Consider the following 19,262-nt stretch of genomic DNA (forward strand, 5'->3'; position numbering starts at 1 on the left):
TTTTGCCCGTTTGCTTTTGTTATGGAAATTCACATTGCATATCGTAGCGATCTGATTGGATGAATTTCAGCTTTGGCAGGATTTTCACATATGAAGATTATTCGACAGCTCGCAATGGCTCTCGTTTGAAGGTGGGCCTTTGCATCTCTGAATTTTATTTAGAATAAAGAAACAATGCATCTAGATGAATTTTCAGTCATCTCTACACCAGATGAACAAACAAGACACACTAAAATCTTGCAGATCATCTTACTGAAGTCAAAAAAATCAGCCATTGTTCTGACAGCAAAATGTTCACAGGCTTACATTATTTAGAACATTCACAACCATATAAGACAGTTAACAGTGCACAGCCCACTAGAAGCAAAACTGCAATGAAAACAAACAGAATTTCCATATATGATAATATTCTTTAATATTTCTCATCAATGATAACAGTATCAAACACTATAGACAAGGAACAAATATTATTACTGACACAATGAACGATGTTCACTAAAAAAATGAATGAAAAGTATTCTGCTTTTCCTGTTTCTTTTATACGTTTTCCTCTTGCATCACAACTTGCCTGTTGTTTTTATGCACAAGAGAAGAAAATTTAATGGCTGCAGCAGTTCTAAAAGGTGGCGCTTTAAACCAAACCCCAGAAGAAATTGCAAAGCATAACCTGCCTCAACACCCAACCCTAATCTCAACGCATGGGTTTTTGCTTTTTGTCAGGCTGGCAAACCATCCCTAAATGACAAAAGCTTTTGACAGTCTAGCATTTAATTTAGCAACAGCTCACATGTCATGACCAACTTAAGTTGTAAATAGTGATGAGACCAACATCATTTTCAAGAGATGTTCATAAATAGGTGGAAATGGCAGCTGTTAAAGTTAATCTGCTTTTGCAAGAAAATCTTCAAGCCCCTTTACAGAGGCAATTCCTTGCACATCACAATTTGCTACATGTTTTGTGGTAAAATAAAGCAAATTTATTATTTATTTTATCATTATTAGTTGTATTGCACCCTTCCACATTTATTAAATATCACAATCAAACAGAAAATCACAACAAAAATTGTGTCGATAAATGAGCCCTTACTTACAGGGTACTACCATTTCAGTGTACAGAGGAGATTAAGTTTGGGGGCTTGCTTCAGGAAAAAGACACTACTACAAAGTACGTTTTAGAATTCAGGTACTTAAGTAAGAGTACAGATGGCCATTCAATACAATGAAGACGTTTCTGTACATTACAGACAACATCATGAGGTTGTCTCTACTGACAAGTGGACAAAACGAATGAACTTTCCTTGTCATGTTGTATGACAATGACACCTTTCTAATGTATGAACTTTTATGTATGAAGAAACTTGTTTGTGCCCACTTCAAAGAACAGTCTACTTTGTTGCCTCTCGCACAGTTTTCATAATTTATTTTTTCCTAAACTTTGGAGCGATCAAGTGACTTTTTTCAGTTATCATACTAATTTTTAATGCTGTCAGTATTTAATTAATATTCAAAATATACTTAGTCATTAATTTTTATACAAGTAGAAGGGATTGTTCTTGTCCAAACCTTACCCTGTTCCGAATATTTATTAACATTTTAATAGTCTATACAAATCACAAGCGTATTTTACAACATTTTTATCTTTTGGTGTATCAACAGGTAATGCAAAGATGAAATAAGAAAAAACAGAAATAGCAAGCAGTGGAACTGCAACATCTAAAACGATATGAAGATTGCAGATTTTGTGGGAGAGTTGACATAAAGGACACCTATTGAAGTCAACCAGATATTAAATTCTTTAAAGAATGATCACAGCATTTTCATACCCTTATTCCACACATCAACCCACCAAAGACTGACAAACATTTTTTGCTTAGCCAATATTGCGTACTGTTATAAATAAATACTATACCATTTTCCCTCAAATACAAACTTTGGTCATTTAGCTATGACTATTTGAAATTATTAGAACCTCGTTCTTCCCATTGGCACTGTTTTCAATAGAAAGGCTATGAAATACTCTGGGTTCTGTCATTTCATTGGTTAACAGATACTTAGTTATCTTCAAATTCACAGGCAAATACACTTTATAGTGAGATTAAATAACCAGGACCCGGTTGTTGGAAAGCTGATTAACTTAATCCAAGATTAGCGTAAACTTTAGTTTCATGTTTTCAACTTTTTGGTGAAAGTATCTTTAGTTTATTTTTGTTTTTCAAGATTGACTTCCTCTACTGTAAAGTTTTGCCGAATATCAGCGTTGAAAAGCATTTGGGAGTAGAGAAATAAACTCCTTGGTTAATTTTTAATCTGGGATTAGCAGAGACCGTATTCATAAATGGCGGCCAATTTAGAATTCTTTTGTCGAAGTGCAAATTAGCCTACCAAGCCTCGATACCATACAGTTAATTGAAAAGAATTCTTGCTCTAAAATGAGGCTTGGTAGGCTAATTTGCACATGGACAAAAGAATTATAAATGTGACCGCCATTTATGAATAAGGTCTACTAATCGGTTTTTGAACAACCAGGCCCAGGACTACATGTAGGAGCCACACAAACAAGTGAAAGGGATAACTGCTTGTTGGCTAAAGAGGGTGGGGTACAACGTTCACAGAAAATGCGCTTTCGTTGAACTTTAGAGCGGTTTTCAATTGAGTTTCGTAAAACAAATACCCAAAGTAATTACTTTCACCAATCACAGCAGGCGCAAACAGCACAATGGACCAATTCAAATTTGAAACAGTTCCATGTATCTTGCTCAAAGTGCAGGAAAAATCGTGTGTGCAAGTCACGATTGGTTGTGGTTTTCCTTCTCGTTGGACGATAAACTGGCATGAGATCATTCAACCAATCACTTTAAGCGTAGCAATTGCAATTGCGTAATTACTTTCGACAGTCACTTGAAAACTGCTCTAACTGTTAACAACCAAATTGCAATCCAGATGGAAGGTAATGTACAAGTAAAACACCAAAAACTTACTCCCTGATCCACTTGAAGATCAAGTCAAATAGAGGTGAAAGAATATTTTCTACCAGTTAGCACATCTGTTACACAACATGTTGTGTCTGGAGTGTGACCTATTTCTGAGAGTCCACCCTCCCCACTTCACCCTCTTAACAACCTGGCTCAACAAATCAAGGAGCTAGCCAACTGACAAAGCTGTGGTACAGATAACTACAAAAAGATCTCTTGTGATACAACATCATTCCAAAGGTCCTGAATCTCACCAATGCATTCTCTTGCCTTGTTCTTTTCTTGTAGGAGCTGTTGCTCCAGTTCTGAGAATTCATCTTCAACGCCGTTTGGGTTTAAGCCATCATCGTAAACCATGGTGCCTGAAACAGCCATGGCCTTCAGAGATGCCGACATGTTTGCAGTGTACCTCGTCTTACTAAACACTTCAGATGCAGAGTTCACACAATCTAATTTAGACGCAGGCACTTTGTGTCCCACAATAATTTCTTGATTTGCCGAGGTGTGTCCCATCAATCTTGTAAAACAGTAAGGTACACGGCCCTTGGATACATTTTGAAGGCTAACTGGCTCACAAAGAGATGCCTTTGAAAAGAAAGACAACAAAGTATTTATAACTGCTGTTGACGGGAATTTGGTTGCATTGACTTGTTGATAAACAAACACTGACTACTAGTGTAATTGCCCCAATTACCCCCTGAATTGTACTCCACTCAGTCCTGCTTCCATTATTTATCAATTCTTTCAAAACAACCTTATTCTGCGCTTCATTCACTCAAAGACGCAGCACACAGTTCTTTGAAAGTTAACACTGTTAGCTATAATTCTTATTAGTATAAATAAACAGCTGATTATAAAAATCGCGCGCTCTCATTGGCTCGCTATCTCGGATTATAAGCCGATAATCACCTCGACGGACAAAATGGCTGCCAGTAGTCGTTTTGCCACTGTAAGTGAAGATGATTTCGCATTGAAATGTTTTTTTTTCTCTTTTTTGAAATAATCACCTGTGTATTTATACTAAAACAATTATTCGCCTCAGGCTCAGCGATTATCGGTGAATAGTCACTGAGACGAAGTCAAGGTGAATATTCACCGATAATCACTGAGCCTGAGCTCGGTAAATATTCACCGATAATCACTGAGCCTGAGGCGAACAATTGTTAATTAAACCCAGTACCAATAGATGCACTGGAAGATGGGGCCTTAACCCATTGATTCCTGGGGGTTCCCCACTGACGAGTAAAATCGTCTGGCCTTAAACACGTAAAATACTCAGTCTGGCGGGTTTTGGCCAGTTCAGGCGTCAACGGAATTAAAGGTTGGCAAAGCCAGGAGGGTTAGGGAATATCTGTATGGGCCGGGTCGCACTTAAGGACAAAATTGATTTTGTTGAGATAACATTTCACTTGAATTTCCTCTTCCGGCAAAAAACTCTTTTGTACATTTGGGGTCGCACAGTGTCAAGCAGTGTGTCACCAGAGAAAGATAAGATCCATCTCCCACCAAGCCTGAGTCACATAATCATGGTCAAAACCAAAACATGGAACCACGACAAGTAACTTACGCTTTTCTTGGAATCTTGTGTCTTTTCACTTGCATGCAGCTTTGAATGGCAAATTTATTTCAAATGCACTGTATCTACAGTCTTCACAAGTTGAATGTTCAACTGGCATTGTTGGAAATTATGGGCGCCAAATTAGGCAACGCAGACGGAGAAGACAGAACAAACCCTACGGTTGGCAATTGCCAAGACCAAATGTATCATGGTTTGGAATACACTTTATCATGGTTTTCGATCCTTTTTATGTCATGGTTGACATCTTAAAAGCTTTTGTGACATTTTGGCGAGGCCTAGAGCTCGCCAATTTTAAGTGGTGGCATTTTTGAACATTAAGTGCATTCTGCTCATTTTTTGAATTTTGGAGAGAAGGGTCGCACAACCAAAAACTATATGATGACAGAGTTTTTTGTAAAATAAACAACTTTTTGCACTAGTGCGACCCGGCCCTATTTAAAGAAATTATTTTTCTCACCTCTTCACAAACAAGATCACAAAGGGACACAAGCTTTGCACCCAGGCCTAGAGCTGGTTTCTTCAAAGCAGCCACAACAGGCTTTGGAAAGTCAATCAATACCTGAGCAAGATACCTACAATATCAGTGAACAATGTAAGTGAAAGCATATCAAAGCAAAACATCCTGAAGAAATTAGTAAACAACAATGGTAACTGTCTTTTGAAACAGTTGCAAGCACCTCATGGTAAAGTTGAGAATTTCATTGACTCTATATATTTTTCCCTGATTTACAGAAACGTTACTGCTATCAAATTAACCAAATTTTCATTTTGCAGCAAAGCAACTTAATTTTTTGCACCCCCACCCCCCCCCCCCATCCTTGGTATCAGGTATCAGGTTTCCTAAGTATTAAGTCAGCCCCCGTTCATGTTAATCTGCAAAAGAGAGGACAACCTAGAGATCATTTTCTAATTAATTCTGCTCAATTTCCTTTTGTGAAAGTGAAAATGACCAGTATTATCTTTTTGTCACAACTTTATGAAACCTCACATTTCAGGTTTACCTAATTTTATCCACATCCCTGCGGTAATGCCTCGCCTCTTTCTCACATGGAATATGCAATAGATCTTTCAGATCAACACCACAAAAACTTTCATCTCCTAAGCCACTTAAAACAACAAACTTTGATTCATCAATTGCTGCTTCTTCCATTGCAAGAGTCACAGCATCCAAAATTCTTTGATTAATCTTTTGCCTCTTGCTAGAGGTACGACTAATAATGACGTGTACACAGTCATCCAGTTTTTGCACTGACACTTCTTTGCAGAGGTAGTGTCTATCAGAGAAATGAGATTCATCAACAGGTGCATCAATGCTCTGCGAATTCGACTCATCCGGAGTGGACTCCATTTGGAAATTAGCGTCATCTGTTGATAGTAATCGATCAATCTTAGCTTGGTTGCTATGATGAAGAATCAAATCATCATGCCAATAAGCACAATATGGAAGTCTATTTACAACTGTGGTTTCCTGCAATTCATGGCCAAGGAAACATTTCAAATCCATCTCATAATCCACTAATTCATTTGACGGAGCCCATGAGCTTGTTCCATCTTTCCATTGAACTAAATATTCGTATGTTCCCGAGACGTTTCGTCTCATTCCAAGAACTTTGTCAGCTTTGTTCCTTCTTCTTCGTTTGTGAGGAAAATCAGAGCTTTGCTCACTTTCAACTGTTGGTCCACAAAGACTTTGAACATTTTCCAACTCATTTTTTTCAAAATGAGTTCTCCTAGCCTTCTCCAAAGCTTTCAGTTTGAGCTTTCGTGCAGCAGACTTCTTCAAGTAAGTCGCTGCAAGAGGGCCTTTGTCGACCTTTCTCTGTAACTTCAACTTGTTTAATTTACTTTTTAACCCTTGAGTCAAACGCTCTTGTGAGTCGTCGTCCGTAAAATGGAACTCGTCTTCATCAATTTCGTTTGTTTCAAAGCAAAGTTCAGGTTTCTGCTTAGGTGGACGACCACGTTTTCGTTTGATCTCCTTCGCGGAAGATAGAATCCTGCAACCGTTCACTCTAACAAATTTCGCATTTACTTTAGTCATTAACTTCTCAGGAGAACGAAGCATAAACTCCAAAGATTTCTTAGAAGGTTTCAGCAACGTCCGCTTGTCCACAGCTTTCAAAACAGGCCGCACCCAAGACTTTTTTACGCCATTTTGTGTCCTGACTATCTCGTGTTTTGTTTCGCAACTTGACAACAATTTCTTCGTCGGTGGGCGACCTCTTCTCTTGGGAGTTACTGTCGCCGGTTCGCTATCGTCGCTACTAGACGACAGGCAGTTTTTTGGAAAATTGCGAATTCCTTTCGACAGTTTCTTTTTCTTACCATATTTTGAACTTGAAGGTGACGCGAGAGATGCATTCGTGGCACTTAGAGCACAATTACCATGTGGCGAGCGCTTGTCAACTGAATGAAATCTGTTCAACTTCGAAGGATTTGTTGGAGGCCTCCCCCTTTTTCGCTTGATTGGAGGAGTCTCGATGGAATTTGAAGTCTGTGAATCTATCTGGTGATCATTTAACGTCCTTTTTAAGCAAAGAGATTCAGTTGGTTGACTACGAGAGTGATCAGAACACGTTGACAAAGAAAGAACCACGCCAGACGACGAAGCAAGATCAAATTCGTACTCCATACTTTTTAAAACTCCATTTTGCCCTTTTGGTAGTAAAGTGACCCCGAGCGTGTTATCACCGTTAACTAGACCACATGCCTCTCCATCTCAAGCCTTTGTTCTACAAACCTGATACTAGGTGGTATGTTGGGGACGCGACGATTCGGATAAAAGACGCTTTCTTTTCTTTGCGGAATAAAACTTCCTTCGTGTACTCCCTTCGTCCGAGTCCGATTCCACATAGCGAGCAGGCTTTTTTAGCGTTCTTCCACCATGAGTTATCATCGACGAATTGATTCTTAAACCATTGACAGTGAATTTTCCTTTGCGGCCACTCGTATTCTTTGTGTGATCCTCTGGCGGCCATTTAATGCCATTCAAACAGTTTTCCCCGCAGTCCAAACTTCTTACGCCTGATTTCTCCAAAGATGGGTCCGATGTCGACGTGAAAATCACATCCATATTTCCATCCTGCGGCGGACTAGCCGTTGTATCATCTATTCGCATACCGATCGTCAATCATGAGCAGAAATCTAGCCTTAAAACACACGAAGCGGAGACAAACAAAACTTTTTTCTATTATTGAATAGTGCACGCTATAATGCACTCCAGAAAGTTTGAGGGCATGCGCCATTATTTAAATTCCCCCGCATGAGTCAACAACGATTACTGCTGTCCAAGAATGATGCAGATTCGGGTGTGCAAGTCACGTAACCGTAAGTCGTAACTACTACTTTCGACTTGGTACGACGTTAGTCTCTCAAGAAATCATCTTCAATGCAGGGGCGAGTTAGTATAAAACAAGACACATTTTTCCCGTGTTTCACTGTCTCTTTTTGTCATCAGGCAGCAATCACCTGATTGTGAAATGTTCTATGTTTAGAACGGATGTGACCGGAAATGAGGAATATTGGCTGACAGAGATTTTATCACAAGTCTGAAAAAATTACTGTTTATGTTATGAATTAGCTTAGCATAAGATCACTGAAACTGCAGAGTTTAAAACAAGAAAATCTTAGATGTAATTGTCAAGCTAGAACAACGAAAAGAAGAAAACAAAGCCGCATTGTTGCCCGTTTTCTTAGCAGTACGTAAATGAGTACAATTCATGTAGTCATACATGGACATTTCGTCAATTCTCCGCATCCAACTAAAGTTGCCGGGCAACAGTACACGATGCCTCAACGCGACGTTTAGGAGACGCGGGCAGCAACCGGAGGTGAGCTGTTTTCCCTTTTAACTTGTCTTCACACAACCATATTTGTATTGCCAAGTATCGTTTCTCCATTAGAGACGATTAGTTTAAAATTCTGGGAGACACGCGAAATAGTCACTTCCGGTTGCCGCCCGCTTCTGAAAGACGTCGCGTGCTTACCCCGATGCTTGTAAAGCAACATTTTGATCAAATCATATTTCTTGTGTTTACAATCAAAATTTCGTTTTGTATGAGTTAAAGTGCTACAACACCTGTTTTTCTGCTTTAATTTCTTTATCTTTTCAAGAAGAGAATTCAAGAGAAAATGAAGAAATATCCTTCAAAGAAATTGTTCTTCAATCCTAAATTTCAACCATTTCGAGGCAAAACTATATGGGATAAGATTTATGTCTTTCATATACAGCCCAAGTTGTTATGGTTTCTATTGTTGCTAAACGCACACGCAAAAAACGAGAAATATATTGCCCCTCATGAACCAATATAGTCGGGGAGCCGGGACCGAAAAATGAGCGTTTCGTTCACCCCTCGCCACAGAAAAGGTTTGACAGTGGATTGTTGCTCTTTGATAACTCCTGAATAAGGTCAGATAGTTCGTAGAGTCGAAAAGTGGGGTCAGTGACAAGATAAGGGGACATTTTTATGACTTACTATGCATGTCAGCATGAAAACGAGGCTGGGCAATTATCCCTAGTTTTTTGCCGTTATTTTTTTTTCACTGCGTGGCGTAAATCGACAGTTAACGTCACTAGTTAACATAACACACATAAAATAGTACGGTGTTGATATCACGTGATTGGTCACGTGACTCTGTGTTTTTGTTTATTTTTAGATATTTTTGTGTTTTTTCTTTTAATTTCGCTAAAAACACGACATTTCTTTTATTGTTTTAAAAAAACTTACATGAGAGAATGTTTAACACATATAAAATGAAATGAAAGGTGTTACAATTGAACCCAATGGGAACTCGGAAAAATCCGAGCCCCAGATGGGATTCGAACCCACGACCCTCCGTGATCTAGTACGGATGCTCTAACCACTGAGCTACTGGAGACTCTATGGTGGGCAAGGGTGAAATGTGTAGTCGTTCTCGTCCTCCGATCTGAAGGATTGTGCTGCATATCGAAGACCATCAAGGTGAAAGGTTGACGCGAGGGTCTCCATTCCTTTTGGGCGTAATTATAAGGCGTAAAACTTTCCAATTATTTTTCTTTTTATTGTCTTAAAAACGTGTTAAAGGCAAGCTTTCCAAAATTAGCGCATCTCCGGGAGATTCGCAAATGACTTCTGGCCCGAGACGATCTCAGAGGCTTTGTTTACATATGGTAATAAACCACGTGCTTATGCTGTCTTTAATTTGCTGCCTGAAGTTACAACTTTTATGGAAGACTGGCTAGAATACTCTGTTTTGTAGATTTTTTTAAACTTTTGTTATTTTCTATAAATTTGCATTTCTGTACCTCGAGGAATGGCGCCAAAATCTTCGAAAAGGGCGGCTTACTTATCAGCCGAAATGTTTCTTTTAGAATAGTGCCAAATCTTACTTCTCGGAAAAAGTTCGAAATAGTTTGACCCCTAGCACCGAAAGGAGATTAATTCGTTTATCTCGTAACTTTGGTTTTTTGTATTTTAAATGTTGGGTGCTAAGTTAAAGTTATATTTATTGTGAAAGTTTTTATTGAAGTTGAAGATTCGGGGAATCTTTGTTTATAATATTAGCTTTATTGGCAATCGCCCATCATTTTCTATGTGATGAACCGAAAAGAACGAGTGAGTATTGAATGTGCTTTCTGAGATTTTGGGCCTGATACACCAAATAATCTTTGAGGGCTGTCACTTTATTTCAACATTTTATAAAAAAACATTTAACAACTATATAACAAGTATAACAAGTATATACTAAACAGTGAGATAATACAGCACAAAAAGGTGATTTCAGCTCATTTATTCCTGCAACTATTACAATATTTTTGGGCGCAAACCTCGCACGAGTTGGCTCGGAGGTGAATCGCAAAGAATATTCGGGGTTTAAAATGGGGTTTGAGAGCGCGCCTTCAATTAACACTACGCACTGTTTTAGTATATAGTTATCCCTGTTCTTTGAGTATAAGGAATTTATAGCTAAAATGAAACGATATCTTCTTCACTTTCGGGAAATGCCACATCGCAGATCTTTTGCAGCTTAGCAGTCATGCGATCTGAAAAGAAACAAAAAAATATCAGGAAAACTGAAAGTAGTGAGTTAATAACTATAATTCTCCACTGTCTCAAATCGTAAAATTACAAAACAAAGCGGTTTGTGTTATAAATGATGTCCCTTAAATGGAATCAATAACTCCACACTACATATCCTTAAGCCTTTTGAAATATCCTGATATTGTTAAACTGAACACTTGTAGGCTTCTTTATAATTATCTCCAGCATGACTCCTTTAATTTGACTACTGTCTGTTTTGCTGTTATCTGGTGTCATGCCGACCACATTGCTGAAGGAAAGGCCAGTCCACAACACCGGTAGCTACATGCCCTACTCTTTTCGACTAGTGTGTGGGATCTTTAACGTCCCACAGAGTTTGTGAACATTGAAAGGTTGTGAGACGGGGCCTACGGTTTTTGTCCTTATCCGAGAAGACTTGAAAGTCTAACCATTTGCGGAGTAACTATAAAGGCAGCACTTTCTCCTCAGTTATTTTAAGACCCTGAGTGTTGGTCCGGCCGGATTAGTCGACCTCACGACCTCCCGCATGGCAGCCCGTTGCTTTAACTCACTCATAGCAAACCAACAGAAAGACAGAGACAGACAGACATACAAAACTGAAATATGATCTAAGGCATGATCATTTCCTTACCTACAAAACGAAGAAACTTTGACGGAGCCTTCTTATATCGTACAAACAACAAATAAAATGGAATTCCGGTTAGAACACACAGTACACAGAAAAATGACTCGAGAGGCGCTTCATAGATCGGTGCGATTACCAAATAAACTGAAACTAAGGTCATGGAGATGGGATATCCTATCCACACCTGAAGAGAAAAATTAAAAAAATGCATTAAGACAACGCTGAAAAGGAGAGTGGAATCCATCGCTTTTGAAACAAAAGCTTACCTTGTAAGGTCGCTTATCATTGGGTCTCTTGTATCTAAACCAAAGCACGCTAGCAATCGTGATTCCGTAGCACAGCCAACTAAGGAAGCTGAAGTAAATCAACAGTGATTCAAACGTCGAGGAGTCAGGGATTAAGAACACACACGAAATAATACTCTGAATAAAAAGAAAGGAACAAGAAATGCTTGTGATATCGCTTTTTTTTTCGCATAAAAACCAATGTAATCTTGACCAAACACAACAAGCGCACTGAAAGGACTGGGAACTAATAAATTTGATTGACATTTAAGTGTCTATCACCTCAAAAACCCCTTTCTGCTCAACAATTCTCTGCACTTATAGACCGAATGCATAAATGGCGGCGAAAAAAATATTCTTTTGTTTATGTGCTAATTAGCCTTCCTAGCCTCGTTTGCATGGACAAAATACAAAAGAAAGGTTGCTTGAGAGCGAGGTTAGTAAGTCTCATTAGCACATAAACAAAAAAAAAAACATTTTGGCCGCCCTTTATGCATTCGGTCAATGTGACACTAATTCTTTGGCTCACTAAACTCTCTCCTTCAAAGTCGGTGTTTTAGAGGCTCCTAAAGAGAGGAAAAACTGGTTGTAATTTGATCCAAGACCGCGCAAGTAAGGGGAATGGGTTTAGTACCTGGTTGACGTCAACGACTGGTTTGCACTGTGATACTTCTTTGAAAAGATTTGTGACGTCAACCCGATATGGAACCCATTCCCCTTCATTGCTAGGTCATGGATCAAACTATGACCACTTTTCGCGTCTTTCAAAGTGGACACAAAGTGAATTTCCAAGAATAAAGGTTCTAAAAACAACAAAATATGTTTGGGGCGATTTCGAAGTATAAATAAAGTGAGAAAGTTTACCGGTTTAGATGATAGGCACTTTTAAAAGGTGAACAAAATGAGAAGCGACAAGAAATATGCTAATAATGAAAGATAAAGTTTTCACTGCCAACGCTTTCATTTAGGGCCGGCTTTTAAATCTTGGATACAAAAGTCTGATCGCTGAGCGCTTTCCCATGGATTGGTGATTTTGGAGTTTTCATGGTAATATAATTACTATTTACCTATAACTTTTCATATTAGATTAGTTAGGGACACAGCTCATTTGAAAAGCTACTTAAATCTTGAAATTATTTTAGTGTTCATCCACATAATCGTAAGAGTAGACTCCTTTTCTCAACAACAGAGGCACTTTGCTTTTCTCGATGAAGCGCTTGAGTTCGTGGAATTTTCCATCCTTCTCTTTTGCCACATTCACCACAAGCTCTTCTAATGATGCGTTCATATATTGAAGCAAGTCAAGAAAATGCAGGAGGTAATGTACTTTTCCGCCATATTCTTCGCTATTATTCAACTTTCCCGCGCATTGCAAGATAAAGTGGGAGTCGTAGCCTCTGACATTGTGTGATTGCGGCCTCTGAGTGTCCAACCCGGTTGGCCATTCAGTTTTTTAAAAAGCAGTACCTTGAAAGTCGCGAGGTCGTGAGTTCAACTCCACCTGGACCAACACTCAGGGTCTTTAAATAGCTGAGGAGAATATGCTGCCTTTGTAATGACATCTGCAAATGGTTAGACTCTTTAGACTTCTCGGATAAGGACGATAAAACGTAGGCCCCATCTCACAACCCTTCAATGTTCATAACCCTGTCGGACGTAAAAGAACCCACACACTTGTCGCAAAGAGTAAGGCACAGCGTTCCAGGTGTTGTGGTCTGTCTTCTGTGGTGTATCATGGTTGGGAGGGTAAATGCTCGAAGATATATATATATACTACAATCTTGGACAAAACTCTTGGGAAAGATTCTAGCTTAAGCATCATTTGGCAAGGGCGTAGCTAGGGGGGTCCTGGGGTGCCCGTGACTCCCCTTTATAAGCCTTTTTTACTCCAACAACCTACAATATTCAGGTTGCGAAAACGCGAGTACCCTCTATTTGACACAGTGTGACCCCCCCCCCCCCCTTTGAAAAATCCTGGCTACGCCCATGTAATTGGCACGCACTCACAAAATATATTGGTCCTTCCTCCCCCCCCCCCCCTCCCATACCAATGTTGATAATGTTATGCAAAAACTGTGCTGCAATTTAAAACAACATTGGAATGAGGGGAAGGGGGAAAGTAGGAAGAATTTAATCTTTATCACACAGACAAATTAGAGCGTCACATTTTTCCAACGAGTTTTGTCCAAGATTGTAGCTACACCAAGCTACTCTAAAATTCGAGGGTAAATAAACATATGAACAAGAGGGTGGAAGACACCCAACTCTAGAAGTAAGGAAGAAACCCGTGACAATATCACTTACTGAGAATACCATCGCTGGGAGCGGTGTACGTCTCTTGGTGTGAATCATGGCTAAGAATTTAGGGAGGTGACCCTCTCGGGCAGCGGCATACACCAATCTGGAAAAAACGCACACAAATTAATTTCCTCTCCTTGTTAATCTTGGTTTTTAAAGTGTTTTAATGATTTGCTTTCCATTCATACAGATGTAACCGTGATATAATCTCCAATAATTGTATTGAGTGCTTTTTAGGTGTAAAATGGCATGTCCAAATGGCTATCTTTGCCCTGGGAAAGGTAAATTTAGGTTACTAGGTATTAAATGCCGGAGAGGGGCCGGAGACGACAAGCTAAAATAGAAATAAGACACACAAGAGTCTGTGGGACTTAACCGATGGAGAGTGGGATTTCGAGCTAAAGGAACGCTGGGTAATAACTTTGGCACCACCCACTTCTTTCCAACCTGCCCATAAACTGAAATCATGCAATTCGGGAAAAATTAAAGCCCTCGCACAGTGTTATCATCCCGTACTGTGTCTGGCTGGACTTCCTCTTTCCCCGCCCCACCCTGGCGAGAAGCGTGAAGAGAGATTTCCAGTCTCATAAAAATTCTTTGACTTGGGCCATTTTAGTTTCAATAGGAATAAAACGCAAACAGCGGTTACAAACATTTGCTTGAAATGCATAACTTTTATAAACTTAACGTTTCGTATGTTACAACATACATCATTAGAAGTGATTATCATTCAGTTACAGATAAATTTAAATTCAAAAATACAACTGTACGGAGTGGGAACTAACGAAATTGATTGACATAGAACGACAAGAATATCCTAATAATAGAGATAAAGTTTCTCACTGCCAACTTTTTCATTTACGGCTCTTTGTAAGGTGGGTTAAGAGAGTCCAGGAAGAGTCCAGAGGGAGTGGTCCACTAGTAAGCATTAGCGCTCACGAGTTTTCCTATCTTACCTTCCTCCCGAAAAAGCATTGCCGTTAGCCGCGCCAAACGTGGAACAAGCGACAAGGACAGGAATGATCCAGGCCATTACTCCGTATAATCGATTGGCAAGTGTCTATTCGTGACAGAAAAAATGATACCTTTGAATGAATTATTTAGTTGTTTGGTGATCGTAATGAAATAGTCTCCCGTAGTTTCCGTCAGCGCAAATTTTGAAGCGATTAGGACTTCTCGAAATAACACCATTGCATATTTATGGCAGTGTTTTCTCTAGTTCATTCATTGCCTCAAGGGAGTTTTCCGAAAGCACAAAAATAGTTCCCTTGAAACTCCCGAAAACTGATTATTAAACTGAAGGGACATGAGTCAGCGTAATTATTTTTGTAAGTGCCTTTGTTTACAATGAAAAGTTCACTTGGCTATCAAGCCAGTTCACAGAGGTCCCACCACAATAATCTGAAAGAAATATGTTCAAACTTAACATAACATGATCAACCAACTGACAGGAGACTGTTTGCAAAGTGTGGCAATTTACCACAATTGCTTGTAATCTCGCAATCCGATTGGCTAATTTGTCGTTGTCGATAAGAGTCTACACAACGCTATATCCGTCATGCTCGCCTCAATTTGTCACGCAATGTAATAACCAATAAGGAATGCCCATTTTGGGAAATAAAGCAATCCTATTGCGAGAAAGTTATAGACAACGCTTTCTCTTTCTTTGTGTCATGATTTTGGTCACGCTCTGAAATAAATACTTTCTTTGGCGTTGAATATTGTGGTAAAAAACAAATTGAAAGTGGTTCAGCGTTGTCTGTACTCTTATCGACAACGATATTCGTCATCGCAGTGGTTAAAATTTGTTGTCACAACATTTTGACCACTGTGATGACGTAGTTAAATGCAAGCTCACGTGCAGATCCAACACCCTTAACACTGGAGTATCAGGGCGCTACTGCGTTTGCACACATTGCTTGTGCTCATGCATGCATCCCTAGTGGTCAGCAGCCTTAACCAATCAGATGTTGGATATAACCGCATCTAGCGCCCGTTTCTCGAAAGTGCCGAAACTATTCGGGTGTCACCATTCCGTTTGTCTCTTCACTGAGAAGGGAAACGTTCCGAGGATTCGATTTTCATAATCATTATGCTATTTGCTATCTTGAAAGCACACGAACACTAGCTTCTTAAAACAAAGGAATGGCAGGTTCCGGCTGAAATGACTTTTCCGACCTTAAAAGTTATCGCCTTGACTTTTGAAAAATGGGTTCCCTTGAACTCACCACAGCAACTGCATTGGTGTTTAGAACTTCCTGTGTCGTTAATACTGTGACATACCCAATATTAACCAACAAATAGCACACTGTTACCACTGGAATACCGAGCCAAATGCTGAAGGGAAGGTTTCTAAAATCAAATGATAGCATTTTAGCTTTCAAAACAAATTGATTCAGCACAAATCAGAGCGGTTTTCAGATGGTTGGTGCCGTAAAACAGAGACTACTGTAACCCCAGTTCCAATCAAAAGCGAAGAACCAATCCGAATTCAAAGCAATCACTAAAGAGCGGGAACTCATAGAATGCGCCGAATAAGTCACAGTTGATCTTGCTTCTCATCGGTTAAAAAAAGTGGGCCGAGAATCCTAAACCAATCACCAATCATAGCACTATTTACTTTAAAACCTCCACAGAAAATCGCTTCATAGAGCGAGTTTCAATCGAGTGTCGTAAAACCAAAACCAAAGTAATTACTTTGGCCAATCAAAAAGGACGGAGACAATCCAGTAAACCAATCAAAATTTGAAGTAATTACACGTAGCCGACACAAAGCACGGAAAAATGTGCATGCACAAGCCACGATTGGTTTTGGTTTCACTTTTGATTGGTTGACAAAATGGCGCGAGAACTTTGAACCAATCACTGAGTGAAGTACTTATAAACCAAGCCATTCACTAATTAAATTCGACACTCAATTGAAAACCGCTCTAAGGACCTGTGACAAGAAACGTACACATCTTCGATAAATTTGAGTCACAGAGTTTTTACAGACGACGAAACCACGAAACGAAACCAGGCATTTTCAGCCAATGGTATTCCTCAAATAATCAGTCATTATCCTTTAGAATGAGAGTGATCCCTTGTAACAGTCGAAAATTGCTAAAAAGGTGTCTTTAAATGACTTGATCTCTGGGGATCAAGACCTTTCCCTAATTTGGGAATTAAACGTTACTGGTAATGGACTTCTGGACCAATGAACTCAATCCTCACGCTTACCATAGGCGCGATGGTGCTGGACTTAGCTGGACAATTTAAGCAATTATGGCTTATAGACAACTGAAAAATCCAGGTGGCTTCAACGAGATTCGAACCCATGACCTGCACGGGTGCCGGTACAATGTTCTAGCTGTACTGTCCAGTATTGATAACCTTTTAACCGGAAATAACTCTAGTTTTCATACCGGAAGTTTACCGGAAGTCTATAGAAATCGCGGGCTTACTTAGACTCATGGGAAATGTGAAACCACGCTCTTTTCTGTGTCATGGCGTCCAAGTGAAGTAAAGTCTACTGTTGTGTTTAGTTCAATCTGTGTGATTCGTTGGCCATCGGTGCGCAATCTTCACAGTAGCGGGTCAGTTTGTTGGGCTCATTTATTCCCGTGAAGGACTCGATAAATGAAATGAATGTATATTTGCGACAATTGCTTAAATTGTCCAGCTAAATGCAAGGATCACTTCTCTCATTCGTCTGTAACTTGCACTTCAAATATACATTCACTTGATATAATTTTATCATTTGTGAGATTGTCGTGCTCGTAGCAATCGTCAATTCGCAAACTTCCTAATTATCCTCTGAATACGTACATGATTGCCATATACACGCCGCGACAAAAGCTACTTACTTGTCAGGGTTTTTTATTTCTTCTGTAAAATAGTTGAGCAGATTCCTGCCAAACAAAAACTGTCTTAATTTGCAAGAAGTCAACAACGAAGTCGAGCCATTTAATCTTTCTTTGAAGAAAGGCAATTTCACACAAGAGAAGCATGCGCAAAAACGCGAACTAACTATGAAAACGTCGAAGTCGTTCATTCACGGAAAGGAACTTCGAGAGCCCGCGCCTACCGCTGGCCCTTAATTCATCACAACTTTAACAAGCCCAAACACAGACGAAAACCCAAATACCAAACAGAGACAATACTGTCCAACCTCTTTGTCGGCGTCGCTTCAGTCCAAATTTTTGTCGGAAATTAGCGCATACAAGACTGGTCGCTTACCCCGACTATGGCAAATTTAGTCCCTGTCTAATAGCAGAAGGTTTATAAAAAGTTTTTCTTTCGCCTGCACTTCCCAAAGCCAACATTTTTCAAGGATACGATTTCATTCCTCGTCTTACCAGCCACCGTACGGAAATAATCCACTGTAAAATGCAAACGAGAGTTTTCCTATATTCCAGTTAGTTCCCTGAAACCCACTTTTTAAAGAAGAAGTGTATCCTGTAAAAAGAGAAAACATTAAAAGCAATTCAAGTGTTGGTGCAATGATTGGTGAAATAAAAGGTAGGTGGCTTACATTAAAAACATGTTAAAGAATTAGCTTTTCAAAATAAGAGGATTGCAGTTTGACGGCTGGCTTTTCGCGGCCGAAAAGTTCCCGGGACTTTCGAGAAACCGGCCCCTGGGGCCCGTTCCTCGAAAGTCCCGAAAACTTTACGGGCCCGAAAAGCCATTTGTGAAACTGCCAACCGCTTGTTTTGGAGAGCCGATCTTTTAAAATGTTTTCAAGCTAACTAAAAGAAACATGTCCGTGAAGTTTGATGACTTAAGTCCTCCCCGTTCCTGAGATAAAAAGGGATTTGTAACACCCGAAAATGTCCCGTAAAGTTTCGGTACTTTCGTGAAACGGGCCCCAGGTTCACTGAGGGTCATTGGCTCATCAGAGGGTCACTGGCTCATCTAAAATTCTTTTCGAGTTCGCACTAAAAAGTGATTCTAAAATTTTGTAAAATAATTTTGTACTCCAGATCATGTCATTCACATGTTTCGTCCATGAAGAGATATATCTGTTCCATAGTAGTTATGACGAGTTTACCACAGTGATATCACTGCAGATAAGGGCCGCGTTTCCTGTTATGATCGTTACACCACTGGACTCCTGTCAAGGGAGCATTAGTTCCCTTAATCCGTTAAAAAAATTACCCTTGTCCCTCAGAAGTAACGTAAGATGCTCTTAAATATTGCCTGCGGTCACATCTACGACGTAACTGAAGTTAAGTTAAGTTAGTGTTAAGTTACGTGACGTCATACCTAACTGTGTTTAGTGCTTTCGGTCGACTTTGCGGTCACACCATGCAGTTAACTACAATTAGTTCTAATTAGCCTATGGATGAAAAAGAGGCTCGTGACGGCCCTTATAGTTGATCCGTGAAATGTCAACATTGTTGACCGACGTAAAGTGTGTCTAGTTTTTCTTATTTCTTTTTTCCGAGCGGCAAACTGTCGGAGAAAAATGCGAAATAAGAA

The 19,262-nt window shown here is 39.6% G+C and overlaps 1 protein-coding gene and 1 pseudogene across 1 annotated transcript; both read right to left on the reverse strand.

Annotated features, from left to right (window-relative positions):
* Window positions 1-390: 390 nt before the first annotated feature.
* LOC138014218 (uncharacterized) lies at window positions 391-8,681 on the reverse strand. The gene is given in 3 exon segments (XM_068861243.1): window positions 391-3,557; window positions 5,009-5,123; window positions 5,553-8,681. Coding segments are annotated over 3 exon segments (2,616 nt in total). The 5' UTR covers window positions 7,670-8,681; the 3' UTR covers window positions 391-3,173.
* A 1,514-nt stretch (window positions 8,682-10,195) lies between these two features.
* The window catches only part of LOC138014219 (b(0,+)-type amino acid transporter 1-like), a 13,533-nt pseudogene continuing 4,466 nt past the window's right edge, over window positions 10,196-19,262 (reverse strand).

This window comes from Montipora capricornis, chromosome 8 (genome assembly GCF_036669925.1).
Source record: "Montipora capricornis isolate CH-2021 chromosome 8, ASM3666992v2, whole genome shotgun sequence".
Lineage (NCBI taxonomy): Eukaryota > Metazoa > Cnidaria > Anthozoa > Scleractinia > Acroporidae > Montipora > Montipora capricornis.